This window comes from Ananas comosus, linkage group 9, assembly GCF_001540865.1.
Source record: "Ananas comosus cultivar F153 linkage group 9, ASM154086v1, whole genome shotgun sequence".
In the NCBI taxonomy this organism is placed as follows: Eukaryota; Viridiplantae; Streptophyta; class Magnoliopsida; order Poales; family Bromeliaceae; genus Ananas; species Ananas comosus.
In genome coordinates this window covers 8770357-8785098 of record NC_033629.1, presented here as the reverse complement: position 1 = coordinate 8785098, position 14742 = coordinate 8770357, and the positions used below count along the sequence as shown (strand labels likewise).

Genomic DNA, 14742 nt, shown 5'->3' with positions numbered 1-14742 from the left:
AAATGGGATCAAGCCGACAATGCAAGAGAAGACTCACTCGTAATCCTATTGTTATGCCCTGGGACCCAGCGAAAATCTACCTGACACGTGTATAGACCAAGTCGTCCATACAAGGTACCCACCAGTATATACAAGACTACACCAAAAAGGTTATTTGGTGGCACTTTTTTAGTAGCTTTTTTGTAAAATGCCAGCACTAATCAGTTTTTAGTGGCACTTTTAGATAACTGTCTATAGTTAATTAATTTTTTTTTTTTTTTTTTTTTTTGAGTAGGTAGGTGTCTGCGACCACGAATGACATACCTCACACGGTTTATTTTATTTTCAATTTCCCATAGGATAGTATTCATGATTCAGATTAATATTTAAATATGTATGGGAATCAGGTATTGTGGATTCATGGCTTCCAATAAACGCAAGCGTCTATTGTTAATTACCCCTTCAAAGTGTTAGGGCACCTTCGATTAAGAGACCTCTGTAATGCTGAAATAGACTGAAATTGAATAAAAGATGGATTTTATAACATAATCCATTGTATAGTTACATGGCTTAACCAGGAGCATACTCCCAGTGTGCATGAAAATGATTAGTTCAACGACATGAATATGACGGTTGATTGAATTTGATTCTGAACCAAAGTATTTGATCAGATTGATTTGATTGGGCTCTATATGTTTCAGTGCTCAACAATATTGTTCATCCTAAAATAAAAGGTTGATTAAATTCCATATATATACATTAGGATTTAATCAGATTTGATTCAAATTAAACTCTAATTAAATGAATTAGAGTTTGAAATTGAACTTTAAATATATGTGATAAAGTCCAATGGGATTTGATTTGATATTCAATTTAAGCCTACATCCTAAATGTATGTGTTAGGATTAGCCTAAATATTTTAAATTAGACTCCAATTTAATATCTCAAAGTCCAGTGTAACGAAGCCCTATGCTTATATGTTAGAGCTTAATTAAGTCTCACATTGAGTTCACCATAAGGTAAAATATTAACTAAATCCTAACTATATATATTAGGATTAGTCAAAATTTGATTTAAATTAAACTCCAAGTGTATGTATTAGAGTCTAATTCAATTTCATTTGGGTTCACCATGAGGTGAAATATCAACTAGATCCTAATTATATATATTAGAATTAGTGAAAATTTAAATTAAACTCTAAGTGTATGTATTAGAGTCTAAATCAACTAAATCCTAATTATATATTAGGATTAGTCAAATGTAATTTAAATTAAACTCTAAGTGTATGTATTATTAGAGTCTAATCTAGATTCACCATGAGGTGAAATATCAACTAAATCCTAGTTATATATATTAGGATTAGTCAAATGTAATTTAAATTAAACTCTAAGTGTATGTATTAGAGTCTAATTTGGGTTCACCATGAGGTGAAATATCAACTAAATCCTAGTTATATATATTAGGATTAGTCAAAATTAAACTCTAAGTGTATGTATTAGAGTCTAATTTGGGTTCATTTGTTTGAACTCCAAGTAAATATATTAGAGTCCAATAAATTTGATTTGGTTAGGTGAGACCTAATTTTGTTATTTTTAGCTTAGTCACATGTACTAAGATAAAAAGATGATTAGATCAATTCTAAGTATATATTTAGAATTTGATCGAGTTTGAATATGATTGGGTCGAAATAATTTGTTTCTAAGGACTTGGAGAAGAGGTTGGATTGATATAGTCCTAAGTTATGGCTTAGGACAAATGTTGATTTGGATTTGGATCAGGTTTTGCATAATTTGGATTGGTTTAGATTGGGAATTTGATTTTGATTGGCATGATCTGGGGTTAAGATTAGGTTTGAGGTTAGGCTCAATGTGGGTTAGAATAGTTAAGGTTTGGTTGGTTGTGGATCTGAGTTTGGGCCAGATTTCGGCCCATGTAGTTTGAATTTAGCTTTGGATGTGGTTGCAGGTTCTATTAGGCTCATATGGTGCTTTGAGTTTACATGGTAATTAAATTCGGGACTTGGGCTAGGTATAGCTTCATGGATTCAAACATGGTCCAAATTCGGATTCATATAATTACATTCAGGCATGGGCCAAATTCAGGCCCATATGGTATGGACTCAAGTTAAGGCCTGAATTGAATTTAAGTTTTGAATATAGGCATGGGCCCAGTTTAGGCCCGCATGGCATAAGTCCAAATTTTCTTTAGGCAGGCCATAAAATTGGGCCCAGATTTATGTTTGGGCTGAACTTGGGTTATGAGATTTGAGGTGAGTACGGGCTTGTTCCAGATGAGATTTTGAGATGGGAATTATTTAGGATTTGTTTGAGATCAAAATATTTAAATGTATGGTTCAGAATCAAATTCATCACTTGAATGCATTTTTTTATTTGTCAAATTTTCAATCATGAATAATGAAAATTCAACTTAATTTAATTTGGAGCATCTCGATTTGGTCTAATTTAGCCAAATCGAGAGATTCGATTTTGGATAGAATTAAGGGGTTCAATGAACATCCCATTATTCTTCCAATATAAAGTCGATCACAAGAACAACAATCAACAATCTGATTGATTTCTTTTGCCTCTAAATTATAAGAGAATTAAGGGAGTATTTTTCTCTCTTTATCTCCTTTGACAGTATAGGACAACAAAGATGAATAATCCCTCTTGTCTCTTTTACATTCGTGGGACAACTAAGATAGGAAAATCTCTCCTTTGCCTCTCTTTTTTGTAACAAAGCTTCCTCTCTCTTTCATAAGTAATATCTCTCTCTCTTTTGATAATATTTTTTGCAAAGAGAAGAGCACCGCTCTCTCCCTCCCTCGATGATGCTATATTTTTTGTAAAGAAAAGAGCGCCGCTCTTTCTCTTTTAATAACACATTTTTTATAAAGAGAAGAGCACCGCTCTTTCTCTAAGTTCGCTGTCGAAAGATATGTCTCGGGCATTCCGTCAAACAATTGGTGGACGTGAACAAATGAGGTCGTCGGGCTTCAACTCGTCGGAGTCGTTGATGATGACCATGAACAGCGTGTCGCTCTGCACCTCTACACTGCTCGATGGCTGTCGGTTCCAAGGAAGTTGACGCGGATGATCTCCGCGGCGAGCCCCGCGAGCTGGGAAGTCGTGTGCGACCTTGTAGATGCTGACGTAGACCTTCTGGGCGACGAGCACGAAGTCGCAGTGCTCGTTTGCTCAGCCCATAACTCAGCTTCTTCAGCCTCGTCGTGATCTTGTCAAAGTAGACCGACTCTTGCCGCCCGTCTCGTTTCGTTTGGGAATTTCGTCGAACAGGTGGAGGGGGTGGAGATACGTAGATGGAGACGCGGCGGAGCTCGGTGGAGACGTGGCGGAGATGCGGTGGCTTCGGTGGAGACGCGGAGGCGCTCAGCGGAGCTTGGTGGAGACGCGGCGGCGCTCAGTGGAGCTCGGTGGAGCTCGGCGGAGGTGTTGACGAACTTGGCGTCGCGGCCCGCCTAGTAGGTCGCAGGCGAGGGCGATCTCGAACCTGGCGGTGACGGCGAATCCGGCAACGGCACCGGCGATGGGCTTGTGGCACGCAGCCATGGCGGCGACAGGGTCGGCGGCGGGGTCTTTGACGTCGCCCTTGAAGACGTTCTCGGCGGCGGTGAGGTCGACGCTGGAGCAGAAGGCGTGGCTGCGCCCGGCGAGGACCACGGCGGATCCATGGGGTCGCCGCTCCACTTGAGCATTTCGTCGATCACCTTGTCGGAGGCGAGCTCGCTCGTGGCGTTGTAGTAGTTTTGCTTCAGGGTCTCCTTGTGGTCGGAGAGGATGGCGTTGCGAAGCTTCGCCCGGATCCCGTGGGTAACCGAAACCCTGGTGCAGTCGACGGAGGTCCCCGCGGCGAAGCGCGGGGAGTCGTCGAGGGCTTCGAGCTGCGCCTTGATGGAGTGGGCGGTGCGGAGGATCGCGGCGACGTCAGAGTCAACGCGGTCGCAGAGGCCGCTGAGGAGCTTGGGGGAATGGGCGGAGCAGGACTCGGAGTGGAGNAGGAGGCGGAGGTCGGAGAGGAGCGCGGAGAGGGCGTCCATTGCGGATTGGATCGCGCCGACCTCGGAGAAGAAGAGGGCGAGGTTCGCCTCCTCCGCGGGCGTGAGACCCCCAGCCTCGAGATCCGCGCTCGCCTCGGGACTCGCGCCGGAGCCCTCGATCACCGTCGCCTGCTTCTTCAGTTCCACGTAGTCGAGGAACGATTTGGTCATGAGATTATTCATTTTCGACGCGTAACCGAGATGGTTGTTTAATCGACGAGAATGAATGAAGCTTGAATGCTCAGCTAGAGATCTTGAAGAAGAAGAAGAGCACCAGTGTGTTTGCGAGAGAGAGAGAGAGAGAGAGAGAGAGAGAGAGAGAGAGATGAAGCTTTGATCGTGGCTACATTAATGGAGAAAAATATTATTATTATTTTTTTTTACCTTTCTTTTTTTTTTTTCTTTCGTGAACAGGAGTAGTGGGATTTTTTTTTAGGGATGGGTTTGAGAGTTTAAAAAAACTGTCCCCTTTCAATTGGGTCCAAATGGATATTTATGGACTGAGATTATAACTGCTTGGAACATGCAAATAATGGGGGTAGTGGGATGTGGGTAGGAGACGTGGGAAGTTACGATGAGATCATGGGATCGTGGGTATAATATTACAAATTAATCCTTTCACTTTGCTTATATTATACTTTCGTTAAAATAACAAAATATTATATGTTTGAAGTGGAGTATCTTGCAAATTTATGAAAGGGAAAGGACTAATTTGCTACGAGGACATTCTCTCTCTATTCCTCCTCTTTGTAGTCCATGCACCTGGTGCATGGATTAACCTATGCACCTAGTTCAAAATTTGAACTCAAATCTTCTCCATGCACCTAGTGCATAGATCATCTCATACACCATTTTTTCTCTTTCTACTTTTTTCTTTCCCCCTCTTTTCTTCTTCCTTTTTTTTTTATGCTTCAACAGTGGGACCAAAAAAAGTCAGCTGATATACAGGCGGGAATTTTTCAACACTTCGCGCGCGAGGGAAAAAAAAAATCCCTGTTCTCAGAAAACCCTACGCGCACCACCATCATAAAAAAAAAAACCTTCTCTGCTTCAAACAGCCTTTCTCCACTCCAAGCACCACCATCCCATCATCCCTCCGCCGCGGGTCATACACCACGCAGCTCCTCTGCCACCGCCTCCCTTCGCTGCGGGTCGTACACCACACGGCTCCGCCGCTCGTACGAACCCTTATCTCGAACGCCGCGTCGCCCCCGCCGCCGCCGCCGAAGGGGGTCACGTGCTGTAGGGCTTTGGAGTGGCGGAGGTTCATGTGCCGCTTCACGGAGTAGAGAGGGCGAATCGTCTCCTCCCCGTCGTAGATCACCCAAACTCAGCTTCTGCATCGCAAAATCCACAGAGATCGGGTTAGGTTCCCTTCCTTCGCCCGCGTTCCCTCACGTTTAACAACTGATGTAATCAGAACATTTAAACAATTTATGTGAACATTTAAACAATTTATGTTCTGAATCTTCTGATTACATCAAACGCATATATGAAGTTTATATGCGTTTTTGCTTGGATGCTTTGTTTCCCTGCTTTCTTTCTATTTTGGACTTTTACAGCTACGAGTATTTAACGAACCTTTAAGTAATTTGGGCCTAATAAGCTTCTTTATCACTCTTTTTTTTTTTTTTTTCAGTTAACGGGAAAAGATTGGCAACAGATTCTAGAGGTTCGTGTTTCCGAGTACTTTGAAAAGTTTATATTATCTTGAATGTCCTGCTTATGCATTTGTTCTTCCACTTAATATGACATACCAAGCTTTAAATATATATTACTATGATATGATTGCTAGGTCTCTGCCAAAGGATGGTCAATTATGATCTGGCTTTAAGCATTACCTTTCAGAATGCTTTGTATAATTATCTTAATATACTGTGTAATTATCTCATTTTACCCTGCAGAGTTCCTTGGATTTGGTACAGAAAATAAAACAGAAATTGCTGCTAAATCTATTTTCAGTTTTGGTGCAGGCAAAAGCTAAACAGGTTTATGTCACTTTACACCGCAAAAAAAAGGGGCAAAAAAAAGGGACCTTGTTCTTTCTGGTGATCTCTTTATAATGTCCTTTATTTCTCAAATCGTGATGCATGATGCTGGCATTCTTGCTCACCTAAGTTCCTTTTGTTGGTTGACTTTGTTCTGCAGTATTGTTTGTCTATTTTTTTCATAAGATTTTTCATCGTTAACCGGTAAATTGCATTAAATATAGGACAAGAAACTAAGCAGTCCATTCGATATGTACCTGCTCTTTTGATGCTATAGTATGCAGAGCATTTAGTTTATATTAATTTCTGATGTTAATTCTTTCTTACTAAACCTTTTTCATAGGTTAAAACATTCCGTGTGGCCCTTTTGCCCAAGGAGAAGCTGGTTGATACTAACAGAGCAGGTACTTTCTGTATTTTTAGATGCATAAACTCCCTATATTAGTTTTCACTACTATAGTTCATTTTTTTTTTTCCAAATAATATTGAATAATTCTTTCGAAAACTATCTCCTATGTCTGAGAGTGGTACTTTTCTTCAAAGCTTTTTGGCTTGTTTTCTAAGTAGTAGTTTGTCATCATATATCGGGACTCGAGTTTTGATGAATTTGTGTTGTCATCATATGTTATTCTTTTATGTTTGTTTCCGAAGTACAGTTCTCTTTGGTTTCTGAAATTTCATTTGATTTGCTATCAACTATTTCTAACTAAAATATGTTTTTTAGGTGATGCATTTGTTGGAGGATTCCTTTCTCAACTGGTTCAGGAGAAGAGCACAGCTGACTGCGTCCATGCTGGTAATTATGCGGCAAATGTCATAATCCAACGATCCGGTTGCACGTACCCGGAGAAACCCGATTTTAACTAAATCATTAAAACAGTACTTAGCGGGGGATAAATCTGAGGCAACTTATCCATGGTAGTATTTCTAAGTTTTTTCCACTGGAACCGTTATTCTTCTTTTCCATAAAGCCATATAAATGGCTCCATCCTCTTTATCTTTGGCTGTCACCATTTTTCTCCTAAATCGAATGTTTCTCAAATTGTAGGGTAATTACGCCGCTGTATTCTTATCTTTGTACCAAATTGGATTTTCATATTGGATTTAGTGATAGAGAGAGTAAACTTTTTTAATGTTGGAAATTGCACTAATTTTCAAAACCCAAATGTCAAATCCTCCAAGAAGAGAGTAAACTTTTTTAATATTTCATTTTATCCAAAAGAGTGATAGAGAGAGTACATTGAAAGAGAGAGGAAGAAGTGTCTCACTCTTTCTCCCTTTTTTCTCTCAGTTGTGGTTTATAACTGCACGTAGTGTAGGGTGGTTTTTCAACCAACTAAGGAAAACTAGCACTTAACGGGTCGGGTCAGATTTGCCCATCACAGGCAATCCGAAACCCAATTAGAAAAACAACAACCTCTAACTAGCTCGATCGGGTCGGCTCTAACTAGACGTAACTCCCTTACAGCGATCCCTACCTTCTCCTGTTGTGGAAGGGTCTGAAAGAAAAATAGTCAACCAATGGGGATGAGAATATAAATATGTAGTTCTCAGTGGGTAAAGCCGCCGAGAGGGGCGTACTATATATTCCACTAAATCAACTGAGGCATAGTTAGAGAAATTGTGAAAAAGTAAAGAGCAGATATAAAATAATTGAAAGTAAAGTAGCTATACTACTATCATGCCTCTATAGGTAATGCTAAAAGTAGTTCTACTACTATCATGTATGTCATCTTAATTTATGCATCAACTATGTGATAAGTTCAATGCCAAGTTTAACTAACTTTTACCCAATCATTCAGAGACTAACACAAGATACAGTCCTGGGTTGTGCCGTGCCTAGTGGTCCTGTGGTAATCAAAATTCCCCTCAATGAATGAGCCTTTCCCATGGAGTCCTATTTCGGCGCCCAATCCCGCATGGCGAGCATGATGTTTCGATGGCTAAACTCCGGAGTGCCGGTTTGTAGGGAGTGACTCTTACAAGCATATGCGAATGAGCATAATTGCAAGCAAGCGTGGTCACATACATTATGTCTAAAGACATAGAATCTCAGTACTCAACCCTTTGGTCGCATGCTTGGTTATTAGACCCCTTCCAATGTCTCAACTTTATACGGTACATGTAATTCATTTGTCCCAACCAATCAAGCATGAAATTTAATTATTGATATTTCAACTAAGTAAACAATATTACTTGCAACAACATTCAAAAACATAGGATTACATGCATCGTATCTATATGTCCTATGAACTCTATTATAGAGTGTTTATGCCTTATGCATGTAATATGCTTGTCATATGTCAAATCAACTATAACTCTTCTAAATTGCATGTTAAAACATGAAATGAGCTTAGTAAAGAAGAATAGGAGACATAGAGGGAGTGCAGCAATTTCGGTTTGGTCGAACCCACTAGATAGTTGTCACCATTCGAAAACTCAAATTAAAGTTATCCCTCGATTTCCTTATGCCCTAAAAAAATTCCCAAGGGGGTACAATATCCTAAAAGCTTCATTAAAAAATTCACAAAAAATTTCAAGAAAAATGAGTGTAAAATATTTCAACTCAAGAAATCCTTGTCCAATTTTCAAATTGAAGCAATAGGGCTTTAATTNTCCTTTCTCCTTGATCGTTTTCTTCACCTCTCTAATCTTTGCTTTCTTTTTCTTTCTATCATCTCCTCTATGGAAACTTACATGTAGAGCTTGTCGGATTTGTGAAGATTTGGTAGAACTTCTACTTTGGAAAAATGAGTGTAAAATATTTCAACTCAAGAAATCCTTGTCCAATTTTCAAATTGAAGCAATAGGGCTTTAATTCCAACCTATAAATGTTCTATACTCATCAATTTCATTTAAAAAATCTACATTTAGAAATTTTCAAATTTAACCCTAATTTTTCCAAAGTAGAAGTTCTACCAAATCTTCACAAATCCGACAAGCTCTACATGTAAGTTTCCATAGAGGAGATGATAGAAAGAAAAAGAAAGCAAAGATTAGAGAGGTGAAGAAAACGATCAAGGAGAAAGGAATGGGGAGAAAACCGACCTTTCCTCTTCTCTTTGCTGCAGCCAATGTGATGGGTAGAAGATGGTGAAGAGTTAAGAAGTGGGCTATAACAGAATCTACTTAGGCCCTTCAAAAAGAGAAAATATACTATTCACACAGCAATCCCAGACTACAGAGGGTCCGGACCCTCCAACAAGGTTCGGACCCTATAGATCCCAACCTGTATTTTGCATAGCTAAGGTCCGAATTCTCCCCTAGGGTGTAGACTCCGTAGCTTGCTGACACAATTTCGCACACAAGGTCCGAGCCCTCTCCCAAGATTTGGATATTGTTCTTTGGGAAAGTAAAAGACAATATCAAGGTCCGGATCCTTAAGTTAAGGTCCGGACCCTTAGGCTATAAAATCTCAGGTATGGCTTGATCCAAAAATTATGTTTTTATGCTTATTTGCCCGAGAACATTCTACTACCTTTCCAATGCAACCAAAGTCTAATAAAAAGTACCAAATGCTAGTTCTCTCACTAGAACTCTGTAATTTGCCGAAGTTTAGTGTACTGCGCCTATACAGTCCGAGTCCTTAGTTGCAATCTCTTCAAGTCTTGCTCAAGACTTTTTTTGGTGCTATCCTTGAAGTATCATCTAAAGAGCACCTCAAATCCCTCCAAGATGAGAGGGGCTAGCAGCATAGTGACTATCCAACAGTCCTAACCACTATCAATTGGCACCACTTTTAAGGAAATGGATGGTCAAGAGGACCTTATTTTTATTCTGGATGTACATATATCTCGAAACAACTTCTGAATATAGTTGACATACTTCTTGATAATCTATTTGTCATCACTCTTACCATTAAAACCAAGATACTTGAATTTCATGAATTCCACCAAGTTTGCACTAGCTCGAGCCTGCTCTGCCACAAGAGCATCATCACCGGCTATAGAAATAGCATGCCCGATAAGAAAAAAGCCACTTCAGTGGCTACAACCATTGGATTCGCCACTACGGTGCCCACTAGTATAACTTCAACTGCTACAGTTGCATCAACGTCAGCCACAACAAGTGGTGCAACGTCAATAGGAGGGTCAATAGCCCCTTTAGAAGTCTGGGTAGGAAGTGGAGCCTGGTTGGTCCCAGTGGCCTCCTGTTGTTGTGCAATCTGTCGAACTGACCTGGCTAATACTGTCAGCCATTCCTCAAACCCCTAAATAAAATTCGAGCCATCAAGCTCACTGACGTAAATGTGCTCATTACCACTAGGCCTGCCAGACCAGGAATGAACCATCTCTTGAGACACAAAGTGTGGTTAAAGTCAAAAACCGACTAGACTCAAAGTCATACAGGGACTCCTACCATAGAGTAACCCTACGCTCTCATTTGCCTAGATGCCTTAGGTTATTCTATAGGTTATCTTAAACTTGTGGTTTAGCTTGATCTGATATTATCTTAATCCATCATGCCCCGTGGCCCTTTGGAAAAGCACTTTTAGAAAAGCCCTCTTTTTTTAAAATAGAGTTGCAAAAAAGCGTATAAATTTTTTCTTGTAAAACCTTGCTAGGGATGTGTACAGACCCACCACATGTACAAAGTTTTCTCTATACACATAGACAAAGGCTCCTCTATACATGCACAATGTAGGAGTACAAGCAATAAACAACCACAATACATGCACAATGTAGGAGTACAAGCAATAAACAACCACAATACACAAATAACCTAAATAGGAGATTATCAATATAACAGTTATACTATTGATCCAAAAATCTCAACCAAGAGTCTAGAAACCTCAGGAATAGGCAAACCAATAACAGATAGTCTAAACTCAAGGCTACAAGACTAAGGTACATAATCTCAACATGATAAAGATAATAATAATAGGAAAGTAAATTAGAGACTAGCAATCCGAGTCTCTGGCATGAGGCATCTAAGATACTAATAATAGGTTAGTAAATCAATGTAGACTAGTATACCACACTACGTGAGTATCAAGGAAGACATTGATAAATGCAAGGAATAAAGTGAAGTATTCTAAAGTCTAGAAAAAGAACATGATAAGTCAATCAACTTATAAAGTTCTAAGGTCAAATCTCATGAAGAAAGTACCTACCTTCTAAGTCAAATCTCATGAAGTAATTACTATCCTACTAGATCAAATCTCATAAAGTAGGCACCGACTAACTAGGTCAAATCTCATGAAGTAGATCCGCTGACCGCAAGGTCATATCACATAAGAGGGAATAAATTATTGTTGAGGTCCAATCACCTAAGGGTAAATCAGTGGACCAATCAAGTCAAAACTCAACACATGAATAACACTGGCTTACCAGGTCATATCATAGTCAAGTAGATAAACAACTAAAAAGAATTCTACTTTACATGTCATACATTATTCAAACATGAAAAACAATTATGATGGTTCATAAGCGGTATGATAAGTATATAATAAGCAATTGGCATGTAGAATAACTAAAGAATCAATACTAAGGTGTCATGATAAGTTGTGCTACTCAACATGTATGATAGAATAATAGAATCATAGAAGAAAATCGAGTAATATACAACTTTATTGATTTCAGACTAGAGCACCTACCTAACCAAATATCTGAGTTTTCGACTTGACTAATGCCTCTAGGTGTCACTTGAACCTAGACAAAACAACCAAAGTATTATAATCAGCCCTTACGTGTCATCTACGCTAATCGACACATCCAAACCACACGAAGATCTCTCATATGACTTACAGCACTGATAGATCTCGAAAGTGACATTTTTTGATTCTTGAAAAATAGTCCAATTACGCACTAATCCTTTATCTTCATGAAAATTACTGTAAAGAATCTCGGATTTTATAGTAAGAGACTTATGTTGCATCATTCAAAACTATTTGAGACTACGATGTAACTTTTAAATAGTGCAACTTAAACATCGAACAATGTAACTTAGTCTACAATAATATAATATTTATTTTATATAGTGCAACTTAATTTCAAATAGTTATAAATAGTACAATTTACCTTAAATAGTGCAACTTATTCTCCAGCAGTGCAATTTCATCTCATACAGTGCAACTTTGTCTTATTCTTCTTTTTTCACTGCCTCTTGGCCTTTTTTGTAGTGGCTACAAAATACGATGGTCTTTACAGGAGAAGAAATATATATTACTTTCTTTATTTGTTCTTTTTATATTTTTCATCTTCTTTTTCTATCATCCTCTGCTTTCTTTTTCATTATTGCACCTTCTCCTTCGTCCTCTGCCGCAACCACTACTCCCCCTCCCTGATGCACTCTTCCTTTCTGTCGTCTTTAAAGAATGTTGCACCCTTATTATTGTAGCCGTCACCATCCGCAGCCATGCTGTCCACTGTAGTCTCACTTCTACGATTTGTGTCGTATCCGAAGCCAAAGTTGATGGATCTAGTGGGTAGGTCGTGGTCGACAATGACAGTACCCACTGAACACTACTTGTACAGTACTTTTCACACTCTCTATTTTTGTTCCTTTTTTTTTTGAAAGCCCTCCGCTCCTATTCTAACATTGGCCAAAGTAAGGGAGTAACAGGTGTATGAGATATATACTGTACAATCCTTGTGGGGTGTATGTTTTGCATTGCTCATGTAATATGATTTGCATGTTGTACTTTCCAAAAATATGTATAAAATGGTGCAAAATATGTAGCGTTTATAAAAATATTGCGTGATTTATACACTACATTATAAATAGTACAATATATCATTTATAAACGATGTAATATATTACAATATATTGCATAGATAGTGTAATATTTGTATAAATTGTACAACATTTGCATAAATATTGTATTAGCTGTGAGAGAATGTGCACTCTTTCTTCTTATGAATTATATATAGTTTTTATTTTTATATTAGATAAAAACTTTCAATTTTTTAAAAAAAGGTATATGTAATTACGACCTGTCTGCTATACTTTTCAAAAAAATTAAAATTCTATTTTTATGTAATACAACATAAAATATAAAAAAGAAAAAGTATGATATATTCTCCTATATAATGAATATTCTTTGTTAATAGTGCAAATTGTGCAACATTTGTATAAATAATGCAATCTTATACAGTTTGTATAAATATTGCATCATTTGTATAATATATTATAATATATTACACCGGTTATAGACGCACAATGGCAATATTGTGTATAAATTATCCAATATTTGTATTATAAATGGGTGAGATGTTTTCACTTATCACATCATGTGACAAGTGAACTAATCTATAAAACACTATTAATCTTCATAATCTTATCCTACGTGGTGTACTCTCCTTAAGTGTCGCTCATGGGACCCACCTCAAGAGTCTCTCCAATTCTTGATTTCTAATTTTCAATCGTTTTGTTTCGTTCGTTCCTCCACAGTGTGTCTTTCCCCATTAAATGCTACTCTTCAAGCACTTCGCTCCTCATTTGTGTCCATTCGTTTTTTCCGTAAAATCATTATCTCTTCGACTTCTTGCCTTATTAATTTCTACTTTCTACGAGTCGTTGCTTCATAATAGATGATAAAGAAAGAAGAATTTATTCCTTAAATTTTTTATATATTGTACACTACTGTTCATAAATAAGTTATTTGAGTTACATAAAAATTGACAAAGTAAAATTATCAAAAATACTGATTAAATTGTCCTGTTACATCAATAGAATAAATATAATATATAGATTGTTTGGTTCATGTATGTATGAAAATTAGGTCTTTACAATTTAGATAGTTAAAACTAGCTATTATTACTTTTAAAATTTATTTATATGAATGTCATATATTTCTTACTACTTTTCCTTCAGTTCTTTTATATTCTGTACTAATTCTATAATGGTATGGCAATTTTTATGTCCATAGGTAATTGCAATAATAGTTAGTGTTTAAGAGAAATCTGATTTGGGTTAGAAAAGAGAATAGAACAGATAAATTTTTTTTATATAATTAGTTAAATATAAAATATTCAGTATATCTTTTATTATTTGTTATACCTTCTTCATAACATTCTAAATATCTCTTCACAATATCTATATAATCTTTTTATTACTCTTATACTTCTTACTTTTTTTGTTTTTTACATTATTTTCTACTAGATTGTAATTCTATTCTAAAAATTTTTCTGTAATTTTTATATTATTAAATTAGTTTTCATATTTTTATTTGTTTATTAAATTCGTAAATTTTTACTAAAATATTCTTTGCCGCCGCATCGTGCGGGTCTCTACACTAGTTATCTATTAAATGGCTACAAATGTATGATTACACCACAATCAGAGTGTACAAAAAGCACTTACCCCAAAAAAATCGAGCAACTTGCTCTACTATTTCTAAATTTTATAATTATTTCACCTTAGTGCTTATTTCTACTTGATATTAATTTCCTTTTATCTCCTAAGCTTTTTTATTTTTGTGATAAGGTCCGTAACAATTATTACTTGTTTTAATTAAGCCTTAGCTATTAAAAGTACAATTAAATTGAAAAAAAAAAGCTAGTATAAGGCCTGCGCTTCTCGGCAGATAAATAGTATTTTAGCCAATTAAAATATATATAGTTATTAAAATTTTAAAATTAAAAAAATATAACTAAAGAAATACAAATTAAAAAGAAAAAAAAAAATCTATAAACTATCTTATGGACATTATAAAAAATAACCTTTTATTGATATTTTCTTAACTTTCAATATTTGTGGAGTTAAAATTAATCTAAT

The 14742-nt window shown here is 37.1% G+C and overlaps 1 protein-coding gene and 1 long non-coding RNA gene across 2 annotated transcripts; one reads left to right on the top strand and one right to left on the bottom strand.

The window, feature by feature from the left end:
• On the bottom strand, positions 3458–4219 carry LOC109714766 (syntaxin-112-like). The gene has a single exon (XM_020239477.1). The coding sequence runs from the start codon at positions 4217–4219 to the stop codon at positions 3458–3460; it is 762 nt and encodes a 253-aa protein (XP_020095066.1).
• On the top strand, positions 5300–6417 carry LOC109714861. Its single transcript, XR_002217441.1, has 3 exons — positions 5300–5400; positions 5676–5708; positions 6368–6417. It is a non-coding gene; the product is annotated as an uncharacterized LOC109714861 (long non-coding RNA).